This window comes from Electrona antarctica, assembly GCF_951216825.1.
Source record: "Electrona antarctica genome assembly, chromosome: 5".
Lineage (NCBI taxonomy): Eukaryota > Metazoa > Chordata > Actinopteri > Myctophiformes > Myctophidae > Electrona > Electrona antarctica.
The window spans coordinates 245001-265385 of record NC_136810.1 but is presented as its reverse complement, the minus strand read 5'-3'; the positions used below and the strand labels follow the sequence as shown (position 1 = coordinate 265385).

General features: G+C 45.3%; 1 protein-coding gene across 1 annotated transcript in view; it reads right to left on the bottom strand.

Moving 5' to 3' along the window:
- Window positions 1–3054: 3054 nt before the first annotated feature.
- The window catches only part of LOC306923228 (vesicular glutamate transporter 2.2-like), a gene marked incomplete at both ends in the record, with an annotated part of 37262 nt that continues 19931 nt past the window's right edge, over window positions 3055–20385 (bottom strand). Inside the window, 8 exons of the mRNA XM_079501260.1 lie at window positions 3055–3414; window positions 4610–4737; window positions 5810–5920; window positions 6125–6257; window positions 14239–14388; window positions 15818–15956; window positions 17000–17090; window positions 18316–18403. Of these exons, the coding sequence (XP_079357386.1) occupies window positions 3055–3414; window positions 4610–4737; window positions 5810–5920; window positions 6125–6257; window positions 14239–14388; window positions 15818–15956; window positions 17000–17090; window positions 18316–18403 (1200 nt within the window). The remainder of the gene's footprint in view (window positions 3415–4609; window positions 4738–5809; window positions 5921–6124; window positions 6258–14238; window positions 14389–15817; window positions 15957–16999; window positions 17091–18315; window positions 18404–20385) is intronic.

Genomic DNA, 20385 nt, shown 5'->3' with positions numbered 1-20385 from the left:
ATTCTAATTAATTGTTAAGTTCAACTTCATTCTAATTAATTGTTAAGTTCAACTTCATTCTAATTAATTGTTAAGTTCAACTGCATTCTAATTAATTGTTAAGTTCAACTTCATTCTAATTAATTGTTAAGTTCAACTTCATTCTAATTAATTGTTAAGTTCAACTTCATTCTAATTAATTGTTAAGTTCAACTTCATTCTAATTAATTGTTAAGTTCAACTTCATTCTAATTCATTGTTAAGTTCAACTTCATTCTAATTCATTGTTAAGTTCAACTTCACTCACACACACTATTATAGTTTAGTTTGTCTTCTAAATGCAGTGGCTCTCGAACCCCGCCCCACATAACTCCCGAGGCCTCATACACACACACATTCTGCGTTCTGTCTGCATTTGATGCAAACCGCCTCAATGCTTTTCCAATGGGAGTCACATGGTTTGGCCAAATATTTGTGTTTGATGGGTGTGTTCTGAGGCCTCATACACACATATCAAACGGACATTCTGTGTTCCGTCTGTGTTTCATGGCCGCCTCAATGCTTTTCCAATGGAAGTCACGTGGTTTGACCAAACACTTGTGTTTGATGGGGGGAGGGGGGGAAATCAAACACAAGTGTTTGAAACACAGACAGATCACAGAATGTTCGTTTGATATGTGTGTATGAGGCCGTATGATGGGCAGAACACAGCCATCAAACACAAATGTTTGGTCAAACCATGTGACTCCCGTTGGACCGCTGCTCTGAAGGTTTCGTCGGCCTCGCCTGTTTTTGCACGCAGACATCTGCCCACGCAGACATCTCCCCACGCAGACATCCGCCCACGCAGACATCCACCCACGCAGACATCCGCCCACGCAGACATCAACCCACGCAGACATCTGCCCACGCAGACATCTCCCCACGCAGACATCTGCCCATGCAGACATCAACCCACGCAGACATCTGCCCACGCAGACATCTGCCCACGCAGACATCTGCCCACGCAGACATCTGCCCACGCAGACATCTTCCCACGCAGACATCTGCCCACGCAGACATCTGCCCACGCAGACATCTGCCCACACAGAAAATCTCCCTGAAACGGTATCTGTCCATGAAAAATATGGCCTTCTATTTATTATTATTATTATTATTATTAACGTCAACACAGATCAAAGACCCATAAATCCACACTAGTCTCACAGAAACAGTAAACAGGTATATTATGTACAGTCACAAAAACACAACCGGAGAAATAGAATAGAATCTTCTTCTAGTTTTTTTCTTTTAAGTTTTTTAAATACTTAATAGTATCAGTGCAATCAGAAGGTGGTATATTTCAGAATAAAGGTTCTATGATAGTGGTATATATATATTTCAGAATAAAGGTCCTATGGATGATAGTCTGGCTCATGTGCTGTTCAAGTAGAGTTTATTTATACGAGGTTTATTTTGGGAACCTATTAGGAAGGACGGGGTACAACAACATGGTGTTTCCATGTAATCTATTTATATATTATATGTGAGACATTTAAATCTAATGGAGAAATGCTGTTTCTTGCAATAAAACGACATTTCATTGGTTCTATATTCTGCCCTGGTTTGAAATGAGTTACCGTTTAGAAAGCGGCACTATGTAACTTTTTAATGTATTTTTTGTAAGCATGTTAATACGATATAACTTTATACAGTTTTTTTATACATTTCTTTTGGTCTATTTACATGACCTTTGACACGATCCTTTGTTGTTTCTCGTTTGGCACAATTTTTCACCTGAAGGTCAATAAAAGTCAGTGTATTATTTATCCCCTGAGCAAGCAGATATAAGGCTCTATTAGCTCAATGGCTAAAAATGTCAGCACTTGCGCACGCAGGACAGAGCCCCCGGGTTTGGTTCAAATCCGTGGGTTATAGAACTTGAGGAAAGTTACATAGTGCAGCCTTTTTTGTTTTGTTTCTTTTCCTAAGTTGAATACACAGAATGAATTTAAATATCTGGTTTTAACGCTTCTGAATTTGTGCCGATCCCAAGTGGGAAAAGTATTTGTTGTAGGCTACTTTCTTTTTTTTTAGGTTCCATTTACACTGGCATCCAAATCCAGCCTGAACCAGATCCGTGCTATACATCCAGATTGGAATCCCATTTGTCTAAATAAGTGGTAAGTGTAAACACAAACAAGTCACATGGAATCCTTCACAAATTCAGAGGTGGTTTCAACTCAGATTTCAGGAGATCCGTCTCAGTCTGAATGCAGTAAACTGTTCTAACCACCCACAAAATTATAATACAGATCGGATTCCATGTGACTTGTTTGTGTTTAAGACTCATTGAAACAAACGGGATTGGGATTCCAATCTGGACCTACTGGCACAGATCTGATTCAGGCTGGATTTGGCTGACCAGTGTGAATGTGGCCTTTAGTGAGCCGAAGTAGCATGGGTTATCCTAGGAGTAGGAAGGTCGTTGGGTCGATGGGTTCTCCTAGGAATACCCACCCTGGCCGTAGCGACGGTAGGAAGGTCGATGGGTTCTCCTAGGAATACCCACCCTGGCCGTAGCGACGGTAGGAAGGTCGATGGGTCGATGGGTTCTCCTAGGAATACCCACCCTGGTCCAGAGTGTAGAGTAGGAGAGTAGCGACACACTTTGACCTATGGGCTATAGTTCCACACATTGCTCCTATGGCTGGAACTATCCCATTGAGATAGAATGAGCACTTCCGCATTCCATTGTTACAATGGGAGTCAACGCTAGTGTCGCCACTCTCTTACTAGATTACTCTGCCCTGGTTGCAGTGATGGTAGGAAGGTCGATCCATGGGTTCTCCTAGGAATACCCACCCTGGCCGTGGCGATGGTTGGAAGGTCGATGGGTAGTCGATGGGTAGCTCTGGCCCGGTGTTTTCTCCTAGGAGCACCCACCCTGGCCGTGGCGACAGTAGGAAGGTCGATGGGTTCTCCTAGGAATACCCACCCTGGCTGTAGCGACGGTAGGAAGGTCGATGGGTCGATGGGTTCTCCTAGGAATACCCATCCTGGCTGTAGCGACGGTAGGAAGGTCGATGGGTTCTCCTAGGAGTACCCACCCTGGCCGTAGCTCTGGCCCGGCGCGGCCGGCTCCTGGACGTACTGCTCGGTTCTGTCCCAGTCCTGGACCCAGCCTCCGTTCAGCTGGCCCGTGGCGCCGTAGCTCTTGGCCCCGCCTCCTCCTCCCCCCGGCGGCGCCGCCATCACGGCGCCGTAGCCCTGCGTGATGTCGCCCGTCTCCTCCGCCAGCTCGTCCTCGTCGATGAAGCCGCACTTCTCGTCGCTGGTCTCCTCGGGGTCGGCCCACGGCTGCTTCTCGCCCGACGCGAAGATCCCGTAGAAGATCACGCCGCCGTAGTGCACCAGGGCGGCGATGAGGAACACGTACTGCCACTCCTCTCGGGTCTGACGGCGGGAAGGTCGTTTTGAAGGTGTTGAGTTGAGAAGAGCAGCCGGACAGAAAGGTAGTTTAGAACGTGTTCTTGTTGCAGCCGGACAGAAATACTCTTTATGAATTCACAATTTACAATGTAAGCATTTAGCAGATGCTCTTATTCCAGAGCGACTTACAGTAAGCAAGAGTAAGCAAGAAGTAATACATCAAATAATCTGTACTTTGAAATGACGTCAACATGTGGCCCCTTTTCCACCAAAAGAACTTTGGTTCTAGATTCTTGGAACCTTTGGTGCTTTCACGGAACTGGCAGACATTTGTTGTTGTTCCAGTTCCAAACCAACTGTTAGGTAAATGGTAAATGGTAAATGGTGCATTTATATAGCGCCTTTATCCAAGGCGCTTTACATAGATTGTGCATTACATTCACCCATTCACACACACATTCATACACCGATTGCGGCGGAAGCCATGCAAGGTACCATCCAGCACATCGGGAGCAATTTGGGGTTCAGTGTCTTGCCTAAGGACACTTCGACATGTAGACAGGAGGAGCCGGGATTCGAACCGCCGACCCATGGATCATTGGACGACCTGCTCTACCTCTTGAGCCACAGTCGCCTCTGAACCAGTTCATTTTCAGTGGAAACAGCCTAGGGTTCAACCCCGGAGGAAATGAGGCCTGAGACTAAAATTACTTGCCTTGTTCTTGGTCATAGCTCCTAAGACTGTAAAATGACTTGCCTTGTTCTTGGTCATGGCTCCTAAGACTGTAAAATAACTTGCCTTGTTCTTGGTCATGGCTCCTAAGACTGTAAAATGACTTGCCTTGTTCTTGGTCATGGCTCCTAAGACTGTAAAATGACTTGCCTTGTTCTTGGTCATGGCTCCTAAGACTGTAAAATGACTTGCCTTGTTCTTGGTCATAGCTCCTAAGACTGTAAAATGACTTGCCTTGTTCTTGGTCATGGCTCCTAAGATTGTAAAATGACTTGCCTTGTTCTTGGTCATGGCTCCTAAGACTGTAAAATGACTTGCCTTGTTCTTGGTCATGGCTCCTAAGACTGTAAAATGACTTGCCTTGTTCTTGGTCATAGCTCCTAAGACTGTAAAATGACTTGCCTTGTTCTTGGTCATGGCTCCTAAGACTGTAAAATGACTTGCCTTGTTCTTGGTCATGGCTCCTAAGACTGTAAAATGACTTGCCTTGTTCTTGGTCATGGCTCCCACTATGAGAGGACAGACCATTCCCGACAGCGTGCCGACTCCGTTGGAGATCCCCATGAGGATGCTGGCGTAGCGCGGAGCGATGTCCAGGTGGTTGACGTTGAATCCTATAACACAACCAACCACATGTGGGATAATTAGAATTGTCGTAGCATTTTATAAACCCGTAAAATGTACCAACACTAGGGGGCGATACGGACAATACGGTCAGCTCACGATACAATAACTGCCCCATTTAATGGCATTACTATCTCTGGGACCCTCAATTTATATTGTAAAATCAATGTTAATTTAACTCGGAGAGTGTACAAATGGATCCGTTAGGTTCCATTTGTACATACTCAGAGTTACAGAAGGGTCCATTTTGTTCCAAACGATCATGTAGCTGGTGACCCCCTGGAACTCACCGACCCCCTTTTGGGAACCACTGATCTACGATACTCGATATATTGCAAGAAACTTAATCAAAGATATATCACGATATCTGAAACTGAAAACAAATCAACACTTTACCCTAATTTATCTCAATAGTGCTGCACTCTGTAATTATGGTGTCAAAATGTAACAGAATAATGATGTTGCTACATGTGTAGCAACATGCTACATGCTACATGTGTAGCAACATGCTACATGTGTAGCAACAACTTCTGTTGTAAAGCTCTCTCATTGTCTCTTCCTGCAAGATGTGTTTTTAAGCCTGTTAAAATAGAATAAAAAAGATTTTAAAACAAAATGTGAGACACCAGAGGAGTTTATAAATGATAGCCAATAGGCCTATGGTGGAATATGACAACAAGGCATTTAATAGCAGTTGAAGTAGTAAGTTGCTAACCCGGTATCTTTTGTGTGGGACAAGTGGGATGGGGGGACCGTCCCCCCATCCCACTTGTCCCACACAAGAGATACTTCTGTCCCTCAAATGAACAGTTTGGATCTGGTCACCCTACGTAGGTATAACGTATAGGTTACAACAGAACGGGTTAACACATTTTTTAAGCCCTCCAAGGACCCCTGGCTGGGGGTCCCTTACGAAGACCCCTGGGGGGTCCCCGGACCACTGCTCACGAAGACCCCTGGGGGGTCCCCGGACCACTGCTCACGAAGACCCCTGGGGGGTCCCCGGACCACTGCTCACGAAGACCCCTGGGGGTCCCCGGACCACCGCTCATGAAGACCCACCTGATATGGCGAAGCCGCTGAAACCCACCGCCAGAACCAGGAAGGAGATGGCCATGCCTTTACTGTGAGAGTATCCAACCACCAGGAGCAGAGTGGCTTCCATTCCAAACCCTGACAACAAGACATAATGAGTTATACAACCACCTCCATTCCAAATCATAACAACAAGAACAACAAATAATGAGTTTATCCAACCACCGCGGACCATGTTGTTATGACTCATATGAACCATGGTGTTATGAGTCATTATCTTATGGTGTTATGACTCAGATCTTCTGGACCATGGAGGAGGAGGACATGGTGTTGTGGACTCACCTCCACAGTTCATGATCTTCCTGACCATGGTGGTGGACATGATGTTGTGCTGGCGGAGGTAGTCGGCCAGCTGTCCGCCCAGAGGCACGATGATGGTCATTACCAGGTGAGGAAGAGCCGACACCATGCCGACCTGGAGAGACACAGAACACAATACTATAAACACCATGCCCACCTGGGTGAGGAGGGACGTACGGAACACAACACATTCAATAATATATAATAATAATGAATTGCATTTTTATAGCGCTTTTCCAAGTTCATTCATTCATTCATTGGGAGGTGAAGGTTCATTCATTCATACATTGGGAGGTGAAGGTTCATCCATTCATACATTGGGAGGTGAAGGTTCATTCATTCATACATTGGGAGGTGAAGCGGTGAACAGTCGACGCCAGCGTCCTCACTTCCCACATTCACACACCGACGGTGGCGAGCTCACACCGACGGTGGCGAGCTCACACCGTCGGTGGCGAGCTCACACCGACCGACTCAGTTCTGTATCCGTCTCTTTGTGTCCCTTTATTCCTATATTACCAATGCCCAAATATGGAGTGTTGTGATGTCAGAACAGGCCAGCATGCCCGAATCAGAGCCGTTCTCGAGTGACGTGGATTACAGCCGTACAGACAGACAGACAGACAGACAGACAGACAGACAGACAGACAGACAGACAGACAGACAGACGTGGTGCCTTTATAGATAGATAATATTATTAATATTAATAATATGGTAATCTTTTTGGGTCTGAGGCCCAAAAAGATTACGCACACTTACGCACACTTACGCACACACTTATGCACGCACGCACGCACGCGCACACGTACGCACTTAAACACGCACACGCACGCACGCACGCACACACGCACACACACACACACACACACAGAGAGAGAGAATAGTTGCGTTAATTATAAGATATTCAACCATCTTCTACTCCCCCCCCACCCCCCCACAGATGTACACCTGTAAACCTGCGAAAATGTGACAGAGAATAAAACGTCCATCTCCAAAGTGAGAAGAAGACATTGTGTCTCTGTGTGTGATGGAGCCTCCCTGGGCTGTAACGTCATGGCGTCATTGTCTCAGAGTGTCTCTGTGTGTGATGGAGCCTCCCTGGGCTGTAACGTCATGGCGTCATTGTCTCAGAGCCGCGGCGGCAGCAGCAATCACAAGCTGTCACGCCTCCGCCCGGCGCCGGCATTAAAGCTGTCAACGCAACGTGATTCATTCCTCACACTCCTCTCTGAGGGTCAGGGGTCAACTCCTCTCTGAGGGTCAGGGTTCAACACACTGGGAGGTGTTGATGGGATCCAGACACCGACCAATCAATCCACCAGGAGATGAAGGAATGTCTCAATCTGTCTGTCTGTCTGTCTGTCTGTCTGTCTGTCTGTCTGTCTGTCTGTCTGTCTGTCTGTCTGTCTGTCTGTCTGTCTGTCTGTCTGGCTCCAGCATGCTTCTCAACATGGTTGTTACAGACGTCTTATCCACGTCCATTTCAAACAACTGCTTCCTCTCGCCTACAAATGGGGCTCAAATGTGGCCTGTTGATGATAGTGATAACGAGGCCTGCATGTCCACAGTTCCTTCTCAGTAGTATCGATAGGCGTCAAAAAGCACACTCGGCAGTGGGTGAGTTACGGTTAAGCAGCTTCCACAGTCCAAATGGAATGAGAACTAGAGCGACGCCCCAAACAAGCAGTGAACCTTCAGCCCCATAGAACTAGAGCGACGCCCCAAACAAGCAGTGAACCTTCAGCCACATAGAACTAGAGCGACGCCCCAAACAAGCAGTGAACCTTCAGCCACATAGAACTAGAGCGACGCCCCAAACAAGCAGTGAACCTTCAGCCACATAGAACTAGAGCGATGCCCCAAACAAGCAGTGAACCTTCAGCCACATAGAACTAGAGCGATGCCCCAAACAAGCAGTGAACCTTCAGCCACATAGAACTAGAGCGATGCCCCAAACAAGCAGTGAACCTTCAGCCACATAGAACTAGAGCGATGCCCCAAACAAGCAGTGAACCTTCAGCCACATAGAACTAGAGCGACGCCCCAAACAAGCAGTGAACCTTCAGCCACATAGAACTAGAGCGACGCCCCAAACAAGCAGTGAACCTTCAGCCACATAGAACTAGGCCGATGCCCCAAACAAGCAGTGAACCTTCAGCCACATAGAACTAGAGCGATGCCCCAAACAAGCAGTGAACCTTCAGCCACATAGAACTAGACCGATGCCCCAAACAAGCAGTGAACCTTCAGCCACAATGCATTGAACAACAGAAATGTGGTGCTGAGGCTTTTCTAGTCCTTTTCATTCCAGCTCAGATCGCACTGGATGAATAAAGCGACTGTGTTTAGTGGTTCAATAGAGCGTCGCAGTCCCGCCCCCTTTCATGACGACGCCAGTCCCGCCCCCTTTCATGACGACGCCAGTCCCGCCCCCTTTCATGACGACGCCAGTCCTGCCCCCTTTCATGACGACGCCAGTCCCGCCCCCTTTCATGACGACGCCAGTCCCGCCCCCTTTCATGACGACGCCAGGCCCAGGAAATAATTCCCAATGCATTTTACTCATAGACATTTCAAAAAGTATTTATTTAAAGACCTTTTAAGCGTCGTACGAAGCCAAAGTCGTGTCAAATCATGACAACAAACACAATATTTTGGACCAAACTAATAATTACAAAGAAGAAAAACAACAAAAAAAAGTGTTGCAACCTGCCGTTTTCTTCTACTTTCTAATTCTTTGTTTGGCCCAAAACATTGTGTTTATTGGCATGATTTGTCACGACAAGAGTTGGCTTTGTCCGCGGCGTAAACGTCTTTAAATAAATACTTTCTGAAAAGTCTATGAGGAAAATGAACGGGGATTTATTTTCCGGGTCTCTCGAGGGGGCGGGGCTGCGACGCTCTATAGCAACTCCCCGTGACCGCACGTCTAAAATATGAATGCCTCTAAAGACTGTAAAGACTTGTGTAGTCATTAGTCCGATCAGCGCGACCACCTCCGCCATCGCTGTTTTGGAGAGACAAGGAGGCGCTCTTCTTCTACATCCAAATAGAATGGAACGGTGGCGGTTGCTGAGCTATTGCTAGCGCCCCCTGGCGGTGGTTGAGTGTTAAGGCTCTCCTCGGTGCTCCAACACTAGCGCCCCCTGGCGGTGGTTGAGTGTTAAGGCTCTCCTCGGTGCTCCAACACTGCTGGACTATTTTAAGGCTGCCTTGAAAAGACACCTATTTTTTTTCCTCAGGTTTGACAAATTAGTTTTAACCAACGTTTGACACGATTGGACCATCAACCCATGGCTGTGTTTAAGTGTGACTGATGATGATCGGTTTGAAGCGTTGATGACCCTGATGTGATGAAGACCCTTTTTTCTAAGGTCGATGCACGTTTGGTCATCATAATATATTATTGTTGTTGCCTTGCTCAAAATAAATCTATGTTTTTTTCATCAAAAACAGAGTGACTTGGATTTATTTTCTACTCTGCGCTCCACACCGTGTGGGGGTCTGCAGTCTGCGGTCCACACCGTGTGGCAGTCTACTCTGCGGTCCACACCGTGTGGCAGTCTGCAGTCTGCGGTCCACACCGTGTGGGGGTCTGCAGTCTGCAGTCCACACCGTGTGGGGGTCTGCAGTCTGCGGTCCACACCGTGTGGGAGTCTGCAGTCTGCGGTCTGCAGTCTGCAGTCCACACCGTGAGGGAGTCTGCAGTCTGCGGTCCACACCGTGTGGCAGTCTGCAGTCTGCGGTCCACACCGTGTGGGGGTCTGCAGTCTGCGGTCCACACCGTGTGGCAGTCTGCAGTCTGCGGTCCACACCGTGTGGGGGTCTGCAGTCTGCGGTCCACACCGTGTGGCAGTCTGCAGTCTGCGGTCCACACCGTGTGGGGGTCTGCAGTCTGCGGTCCACACCGTGTGGCAGTCTGCGGTCCACACCGTGTGGCAGTCTGCAGTCTGCGGTCCACACCGTGTGTCAGTCTCCAGTTTGCAGTCCACACCGTGTGGGAGTCTACTCTGCGGTCCACACCGTGTGGGAGTCTGCAGTCTGCGGTCCACACCGTGTGGGAGTCTGCAGTCTGCGGTCCACACCGTGTGGGGGTCTGCAGTCTGCGGTCCACACCGTGTGGGAGTCTGCAGTCTGCGGTCCATACCGTGTGGGAGTCTACTCTGCGGTCCACACCGTGTGGGAGTCTACTCTGCGGTCCACACCGTGTGGGGGTCTGCAGTCTGCGGTCCACACCGTGTGGGGGTCTGCAGTCTGCGGTCCACACCGTGTGGGGGTCTGCAGTCTGCGGTCCACACCGTGTGGGAGTCTACTCTGCGGTCCACACCGTGTGGGAGTCTACTCTGCGGTCCACACCGTGTGGGGGTCTGCAGTCTGCGGTCCACACCGTGTGGGAGTCGAAGCACTTTGAAAAACACTTTTGGTATTTTATGGCTAATACTTTGGTTGCTTGTTTAGTCTGAAGGTTGTACACGTTGTTGACGTAAAGCGTTGTCAGGTCCATGACAGGCGCCATATAAATTGAAGCTTATACTTTACTATTATTAGACCCTTGTGGGTGTTCAAATGGAACCACGGCGGGTCCATTTGGTTCCACTTGTACATTCTCAGCGTTAAATCAACACAGTGTACAGTAGTACTGGTTAAATCAACACAGTGTACAGTAGTACTGGTTAAATCAACACAGTGTACAGTAGTACTGGTTAAATCAACACAGTGTACAGTAGTACTGGTTAAATCAACACAGTGTACAGTAATACTGGTTAAATCAACACAGTGTACAGTAGTACTGGTTAAATCAACACAGTGTACAGTAGTACTGGTTAAATCAACACAGTGTACAGTAGTACTGGTTAAATCAACACAGTGTACAGTAATACTGGTTAAATCAACACAGTGTACAGTAGTACTGGTTAAATCAACACAGTGTACAGTAGTACTGGTTAAATCAACACAGTGTACAGTAGTACTGGTTAAATCAACACAGTGTACAGTAGTACTGGTTAAATCAACACAGTGTACAGTAGTACTGGTTAAATCAACACAGTGTACAGTAGTACTGGTTCCCAAACTTTCTCATGTCAAGGACCCCCACATTGACCCCCACATTGACACTAATTAGCCCGCGGACCCCCATTTGAAGAGATATGCCAGGGACCCCCATAAGAGAAGATTTCTACGGCTCTAGCAGTGATTCTCAACCCATTTATTTTCAAGGACCCCCCAGTTTGACATGCATTAGTCTACGGACCCCCATTTCTGGGCATTTCTATCTCTGGGACCCCCCAATTTATTTATTGTAAAATCAATGTTAATTTAACTCTGAGAGTGTACAAATGGAACCGAACGGACCCTAATGGGTCCGTTCGGTTCCATTTGTACACTCTCAGAGTTACAGACCCATAAGGGTCCATTTGGTTCCATTTGTACACTCTCAGAGTTACAGACCCATAAGGGTCCATTTGGTTCCAAACTATCATGTAGCTGGGGGAACCCCTGGAACTCCCTCAAGGACCCCTGGGGGTCCCCGGAGACTCGGGGCTCTCAGAGATCTAAAAGATGGTATCTATCAACCGATGCAAATCAAGCTGGAGGTCCTTGTAATGAAACAGGCCTGAGAATCACCACTAGTAGCAGACATGGTGATGGATCACCCAGCTGATTGTTCCTGCTGATTGTTTTTACCACGCTGAGTTCAAAGCCCAACGCCCTGCGCCGGAATTAACCCCTTCAGGACGGGAACCCATCTTGGTGTTTTTAAGCGTTACGTTATACTTTACCTATTGAAAAATAGCAGATCTACAAGCTCGTAGTGCGGCACTCGGTGCCGCGCTACGAGCTTGTAGTCCCTGGAGCTTGTAGTCCCTGGAACTACATATTTTCAGATGGCGGCCAATTACATATTTTTGGGGGTCCTTGACATGAAAATGTTTGAGAACCACTGACATAGAAACATGAGGGTTTTTCAACTGTCAGGATTTAGAAGACATTTATAGAATCTGCCTCAGGTCTCGGCCTCAACGTGATTCATTCGTCACACTCTTCTCTGGGGGTCAGAGTTCATACAAACACTGACCATCTCTTCTCTGGGGGTAAGAGTTCATACAAACAATGACCATCTCTTCTCTGGGGGTCAGAGTTCATACAAACACTGACTATCTCTTCTCTGGGGGTCAGAGTTCATACACACACTGACCATCTCTTCTCTGGGGGTCAGAGTTCATACAAACACTGACCATCTCTTCTCTGGGGGTCAGAGTTCATACAAACACTGACTATCTCTTCTCTGGGGGTCAGAGTTCATACACACACTGACCATCTCTTCTCTGGGGGTCAGAGTAAGAGTTCGTACCTTACCGATAGTAGTTTAAATGGTAGTTTGTACCTTATTGATAGTAGTTTAAATGGTAGTTTGTACCTTACTGATAGTAGTTTAAATGGTAGTTTGTACCTTACTGATAGTAGTTTAAATGGTAGTTTGTACCTTACTGATAGTAGTTTAAATGTACCTTACTGATAGTAGTTTAAATGGTAGTTTGTACCTTACTGATAGTAGTTTAAATGGTAGTTTGTACCTTACTGATAGTAGTTTAAATGTACCTTACTGATAGTAGTTTAAATGGTAGTTTGTACCTTACTGATAGTAGTTTAAATGGTAGTTTGTACCTTACTGATAGTAGTTTAAATGGTAGTTTGTACCTTACTGATAGTAGTTTAAATGGTAGTTTGTACCTTACTGATAGTAGTTTAAATGGTAGTTCGTACCTTACTGATAGTAGTTTAAATGTACCTTACTGATAGTAGTTTAAATGGTAGTTTGTACCTTACTGATAGTAGTTTAAATGGTAGTTCGTACCTTACTGATAGTAGTTTAAATGGTAGTTTGTACCTTACTGATAGTAGTTTAAATGGTAGTTTGTACCTTACTGATAGTAGTTTAAATGGTAGTTTGTACCTTACTGATAGTAGTTTAAATGGTAGTTTGTACCTTACTGATAGTAGTTTAAATGGTAGTTCGTACCTTACTGATAGTAGTTTAAATGGTAGTTCGTACCTTACTGATAGTAGTTTAAATGGTAGTTTGTACCTTACTGATAGTAGTTTAAATGTACCTTACTGATAGTAGTTTAAATGGTAGTTCGTACCTTACTGATAGTAGTTTAAATGTACCTTACTGATAGTAGTTTAAATGTACCTTACTGATAGTAGTTTAAATGGTAGTTCGTACCTTACTGATAGTAGTTTAAATGTACCTTACTGATAGTAGTTTAAATGTACCTTACTGATAGTAGTTTAAATGTACCTTACTGATAGTAGTTTAAATGGTAGTTTGTACCTTACTGATAGTAGTTTAAATGGTAGTTTGTACCTTACTGATAGTAGTTTAAATGGTAGTTCATACATTACTGATAGTAGTTTAAATGGTAGTTTGTACCTTACTGATAGTAGTTTAAATGGTAGTTTGTACCTTACTGATAGTAGTTTAAATGGTGGTTTGTACCTTACTGATAGTAGTTTAAATGGTAGTTCATACATTACTGATAGTAGTTTAAATGGTAGTTTGTACCTTACTGATAGTAGTTTAAATGGTAGTTCGTACCTTACTGATAGTAGTTTAAATGGTAGTTTGTACCTTACTGATAGTAGTTTAAATGGTAGTTCGTACCTTACTGATAGTAGTTTAAATGGTAGTTTGTACCTTACTGATAGTAATTTAAATGGTAGTTTGTACCTTACTGATAGTAGTTTAAATGTACCTTACTGATAGTAGTTTAAATGGTAGTTCGTACCTTACTGATAGTAGTTTAAATGGTAGTTCGTACCTTACTGATAGTAGTTTAAATGTACCTTACTGATAGTAGTTTAAATGGTAGTTTGTACCTTACTGATAGTAGTTTAAATGTACCTTACTGATAGTAGTTTAAATGGTAGTTCGTACCTTACTGATAGTAGTTTAAATGTACCTTACTGATAGTAGTTTAAATGGTAGTTTGTACCTTACTGATAGTAATTTAAATGGTAGTTCGTACCTTACTGATAGTAATTTAAATGGTAGTTCGTACCTTACTGATAGTAGTTTAAATGGTAGTTCGTACCTTGCTGATCTCAAAGCCGAACACCTCTTCGAAGTACGCCGGCTGGCTGATGAGCAGCAGGTAGAAGGTCCAACTGCGGCAGAAGTTGGCCACGATGATGGCGTAGACGGGCATGGAGGTGAAGAACTTCCTCCAGGGGGTTCCGAACTTCTACGAGACAGACAGAACACAGAAAACAGACAGCTGAATACTCCATTCATTGTCAATGGGAATTTAACCCATTCAGACCTGACGTTGAAATTTAAAAAAAAAAAGGTTTTTAAATCAGGACAATTTTCTGAAAGATTTGAGGCACATTTTAACGATTTTTCAAAAATATCAGACCTACAAGTTCATAGCGCGCCCCTCAGTGAAGCGCTATGAGCTTGTAGATCTGCTATTTTTCAATAGCTAAATTATAACATAATGTTTAAAATACCAAAAGGGGTTCCCTCATGTGTCTATGAGGTGACAGTACTTCACTAGACACCCTGGAGTCGTTTTTATGTGCAATGGTGTATTAACTTTGTATTTAGGGTTTCTTCCTGGAGGCTGAACCCTTGACAGTCAAACGGGCCAATGAAATAAACAGTAATTTAGTGACATCACACTATCAGCCCCTCCCCTAACCCCTCCCCCTTTATCATACAACTACAGCTGTGGGTGCGGCTTCAGTTCAGGTGGATCACCACCCATCACCACCCACCAGGCAAACCAGGCATACTTAATGAACTGGTGGGCGTGTCCACATAAAAACAACATTTTAACAAATACTGTAAATTTTTTGGAAAAGATTATACCTCCTTATATAACAATAAGACCTGATGATCATGTTTTAGGGTGGAAACAAATCACAACACTCTATCTTTAACAAAAAATAGCCGATTTGCTCGTCTACATATGACGTAAATTCTCCATTCATTGTCAATACATTCATCCATCTTCAACCGCTTATCCGTAGTCGGGTCGCGGGGGAAACAGCTCCACCAGAGAGCTCCAGACTTCCCTCTCCAGAGCAACATTAGTGACTTCCTCCTGGGGGATCCCGAGGCATTCCAAGACCAGTGAGTCGATGTAATCCCTCCATCTGGTCCTTGGTCTGCCCCGGGGTCTCCTCCCAGTGGGACGTGCCTCGAGGACCTCCCTAGGGAGACGCCCAAGAGGCATCCTAACCAGATGCCCCGAACCACCTAAGCTGGCTCATTTCCAGGCGAAGAAGCAGCGACTCTACTCATTGTCAATGGCATTTAATGTTTGTGTAATCTGGGAGGCATACTATGGTCCGACGGAGCATTGGTTCGACATGCGTCCGCACCTCGGACTAGCGCCTGCTCCCGTGCTTGCGGTTATGGTTAGGTTAGGGTTTGAGGTGCAGGTTGTCGTGTTTCTGACCAATGACTAGTCGGACCAAACACATGCACTCCGTGAAATCTACAGCTGAATATGGGAGGGGCTAGCGGCCCTGAAAAAAAATAACAAAATAGTACTTGAGCCAGTGAAAACAACAAGGCTCCTCGCCCAGCGGGATAAAGTACAAGTACTCACTTCCATGGCTCCCATCAGCAGTGTAAAGTATAAATACTCTATAAAGTACTGGTACCTCCATGGCTCCCAACATCTGGGCGCTCTCTCCGATGCTCTCCTCGATGTAGCGGCGCTCCTCATCGCTGATGGTGGGATGTTCTGCTGGGCTCTCATAGGACACCAGGATCCAGAACATGTACCACACCACGCCGAAACTACCTGCACATACATACACATACATTACACCAGGGGTTCTCAACGTTTTTGGCCGGGGACCCCCGGAAATGCTTTGGCAACGTCTCGGGACCCCCGCCCCCTCCCAACCCCCAATATAAATTGACTGCTACAATAACCTTAAACCATTTTGGGCGGGAACCCCTTTTGGTGTTTTAAGCATTGTTATAATTTAGCTATTTAAAAATAGCAGATCTACAAGCTCATAGCGCGCCACCGAGTGGCACGCTACGAGCTTGTAGGTCTGCTATTTTTGAAAAATCGTGAAAAACAAATTAAAAAAATAAATCTTTTTTTTTTTTTTTTGGAAAATAATTGGGGACCCCCTAAAATAATTTGGCGACCCCCCGAGGGGTCGCGACCCACGGGTTGAGAACCCCTGCATTACACCACCCCGAAACTACCTGCACATACATACACATACATTACACCACCCCGAAACTACCTGCACATACATACACATACATTACACCACCCCGAAACTACCTGCATGTACATACACATACATTACACCACGCCGAAACTACCTGCACGTACATACACATACATTACACCACCCCGAAACTACCTGCATGTACATACACATACATTACACCACCCCGAAACTACCTGCACGTACATACACATACATTACACCACCCCGAAACTACCTGCACGTACATACACATACATTACACCACCCCGAAACTACCTGCACGTACATACACATACATTACACCACCCCGAAACTACCTGCACATACATACACATACATTACACCACCCCGAAACTACCTGCATGTACATACACATACATTAAACCATGTACCACACCACCCCGAAACTACCTGCACGTACATACACATACATTACACCACCCCGAAACTACCTGCACGTACATACACATACATTAAACCATGTACCACACCACCCCGAAACTACCTGTAACACATGTAGGCCTACAAACACATTAACCATGTAGCAGATCACGCCAAAACGACATGTATGTACATACAAATACATACAGTACATGACTGAGGCTGTACTCACCATAGAGGTAGAAGACACAAGGCCAGCCTTGGTACTGAACCAGGATCCCTGCCAGAGGCATGGCGATCACTGCACCTGCATAGGACCCTGCAACACAATTTACAATTTACAATTTAGGCATTTATCAGACGCTCTTAATCCAGAGCGATTTACATTAAGCAAGAACAAAAAGCATGGGAATACGTCACATATGTAAAATGCATTTATCGCGAAACATGCGTAAGCTAAGAACGTGACTAGAACATATCTATATAATGACACTATACATATAAACTATAACTAGAACATATCTATATAATGACACTATACATATAAACTATACATATATGCTATACTATGCTGTACATATATACTATGAAGTGCTATGACTACATACAATGCACTTATTGTGCTGTCTACATGACATGCTATAAGTCTGTTTCAAATGCTATATAAGTCTAAGAAGTGCTGTCTAAGGTAAAGTGCACACACAGGGTTAGCATCACAGAGGGTTAGCATCACAGAGGGTTAGCATCACAGAGGGTTAGCATCACACAGGGTTAGCATCACAGAGGGTTAGCATCACACTGGGTTAGCATCACACAGGGTTAGCATCACACAGGGTTAGCATCACAGAGGGTTAGCATGGGAGGCATAGTTTGGTTAGACAGCATTGGTCCGACTGAATTAAGGTTGGTGAGGGGTGCGTTAAAACGACCGGATTAAGGTTGATGAGGGGTGCGTTAAAACGACCAGATTAAGGTTGGTGAGGGGTGCGTTAAAACGACCGGATTAAGGTTGGTGAGGGGTGCGTTAAAACGACCAGATTAAGGTTGGTGAGGGGTGCGTTAAAACGACCGGATTAAGGTTGGTGTGGGGTGCGTTAAAACGACCGGATTAAGGTTGGTGATGGGTGCTTAAAACGACCAGATTAAGGTTGGTGATGGGTGCTTAAAACGACCAGATTAAGGTTGGTGAGGGGTGTGTTAAGGGTTGGTGAGGGGTGTGTTAAGGGTTGGTGAGGGGTTAAGGTTAGGTTTAGGTGTGCTGCCCTGTGGGAGGTTAGAAGGAGATGTTAGTAGTTTATATATTTACCACAGAAGGAGATGTTTGTAGTTTATATATTTACCACAGAAGGAGATGTTAGTAGTTTATATATTTACCACAGAAGGAGATGTTAGTAGTTTATATATTTACCACAGAAGGAGATGTTAGTAGTTTATATATTTACCACAGAAGGAGATGTTAGTAGTTTATATATTTACCACAGAAGGAGATGTTAGTAGTTTATATATTTACCACAGAAGGAGATGTTAGTAGTTTATATATTTACCACAGAAGGAGATGGTCGCCAGCCGGCTCCTCTCTAGAGGTGGAGCCCATTTACTCCAGATGCCGTGGCAGGCCGGGTACGTCACCCCCTGGTGGAGACATGAAGCATTACATTATTACAGGGTACGTCACCCCCTGTTGGAGACATGAAGCATTACATTATTACAGGGTACGTCACCCCCTGGTGGAGACATGAAGCATTACATTATTACAGGGTACCTTACCCCCTGGTGGAGACATGAACCACATTTTACACACATAAAGACCCCCCAGGAAAGTGTTCTAAATCTTCTAAACGTCATTAACATATATTATTTTGCAAAAAGGGTGAAGTGTCCCTTTAAGGGAATTCCTTTTGGCTTAGTGGTTAAGATGGCTTTCCACTCGGGTGACCAGGGTTCGAATCCCGGGCGTTACATAGTCAACAAACAAACAAACAAACAAACAAACAGGTGGTGTAAACGGAAACAATTTACAATGTAGGCATTTATCAGACGCTCTTAACCCATTCTGACCTGAGATCAGATTCTAAAAATGTCTTCTACATCCTGACAGTTTTCTGAAAAAGCTATGTTTCTTCCTGGACTACATCAAGGACTGTCTAAGAAGGACGAGACGCGAAGACCGTACGGGCGACGCCATGTTGCTTATAGTGCTCCATGGAAGGAAAGAAACATGCGCAGTTGAGACCAAGGAAGCTGAACGCGGAAGTGTTGGCTGCATATAGCCCATTGCGCATGTTTCTTTCCTTCCATAAGCAACATGGCGTCGCCCGTACGGTCTTCGCGTCTCATCCTCTTTAGACAGTCCTTGGACTACATGTTGATCAGTAAGACAGGCACTCCCTCTATCCACAAGGAGGAGCAGTGCACCAAAGCATTATGGGAATTGTAGTCCATGCAGGAAGGAAGTGAGCCCAGTGTCGATGACATCAGAGACACTGGGCTCACTGCAAAAATCTAAAATATCTAAAACCTACACAAGAAAGTGTTCTAAATCTTCTCAACGTCATTAACATTTTTTTATATTTATTTCTCTTTCGTCTGAGAGGCTAAATGTCATCAAATGGTGGTCCGTGGCTCAGATGGGTCTGAGATAGCCCAAACATTTAGACTCTCGTAGAGGTTTTTTTCGATTCTGACGAATCTCTCAACGAGAGTCTAAACGACTAGGTCCCCTTTAAGAGGGCTCGTGTTTACGTTTCTGCCTCAAAATCACTCTTACCTTGTACAAATGCAAAATCTAAAAATAATCAAGATTGCCCCACATGTCCGGTGGGTGTTCGGAAAACAATTACTTCCGTAGCGACCGTAGTTTTCAATAAAAAAAATATTTTAATCCACTCCGTCCATACTAAAGTCCATACTCTGTCTCGGAATCTGGCGGCCATCTTGGTTTTCTCTCCATTGTAAATGCGCAACAGAACCCTGGCCACTAGGGGCGCGGACAATGTTCTGTTGCGCATTTACAATGGAGGAGTATGGACGGAGTGGATTAAAATATTTTTTTTATTGAAAACTACGGTCTAAATGTCTAAATGTTTGGGCTAGGTCTGAGAGGCTAAATGTCATCAAATGGTGGTCCGTGGCTCAGATGGGTCTGAGAGGCTAAATGTCTTCAAACGGTGGTCCGTGCATGGCTCAAATGGGTCTGAGAGGCTAAATATCATCAAACGGTGGTCCGTGGCTCAAATGGGTCTGAGAGGCTAAATGTCATCAAACGGTGGTCCGTGGCTCAAATGGGTCTGAGAGGCTAAATGTCATCACATGGTGGTCCGTGGCTCAAATGCCGAGTAAATAATGGACCTTGGATGTGAACAGGGTTGAAATTAGCTCTACAGCACATCCTCAAAATGACACGCGAACGACAAATGTCATTTGGAGAGAACGTCGGGGGGGGAGAGAGATGACCTTTCCGACCGTCTCTAATGTGGCAGAGAGGCGAGTCAGTGCGGATTCCAGCTGACTCCCCACTTCAGCACCGAGCCACCAATCGCCTCCATTAAATCTTCATTAGGCTCTAAGTGGCACACAATCAACTATTGATGGACACAAATTGCTGCGCGCGGCGC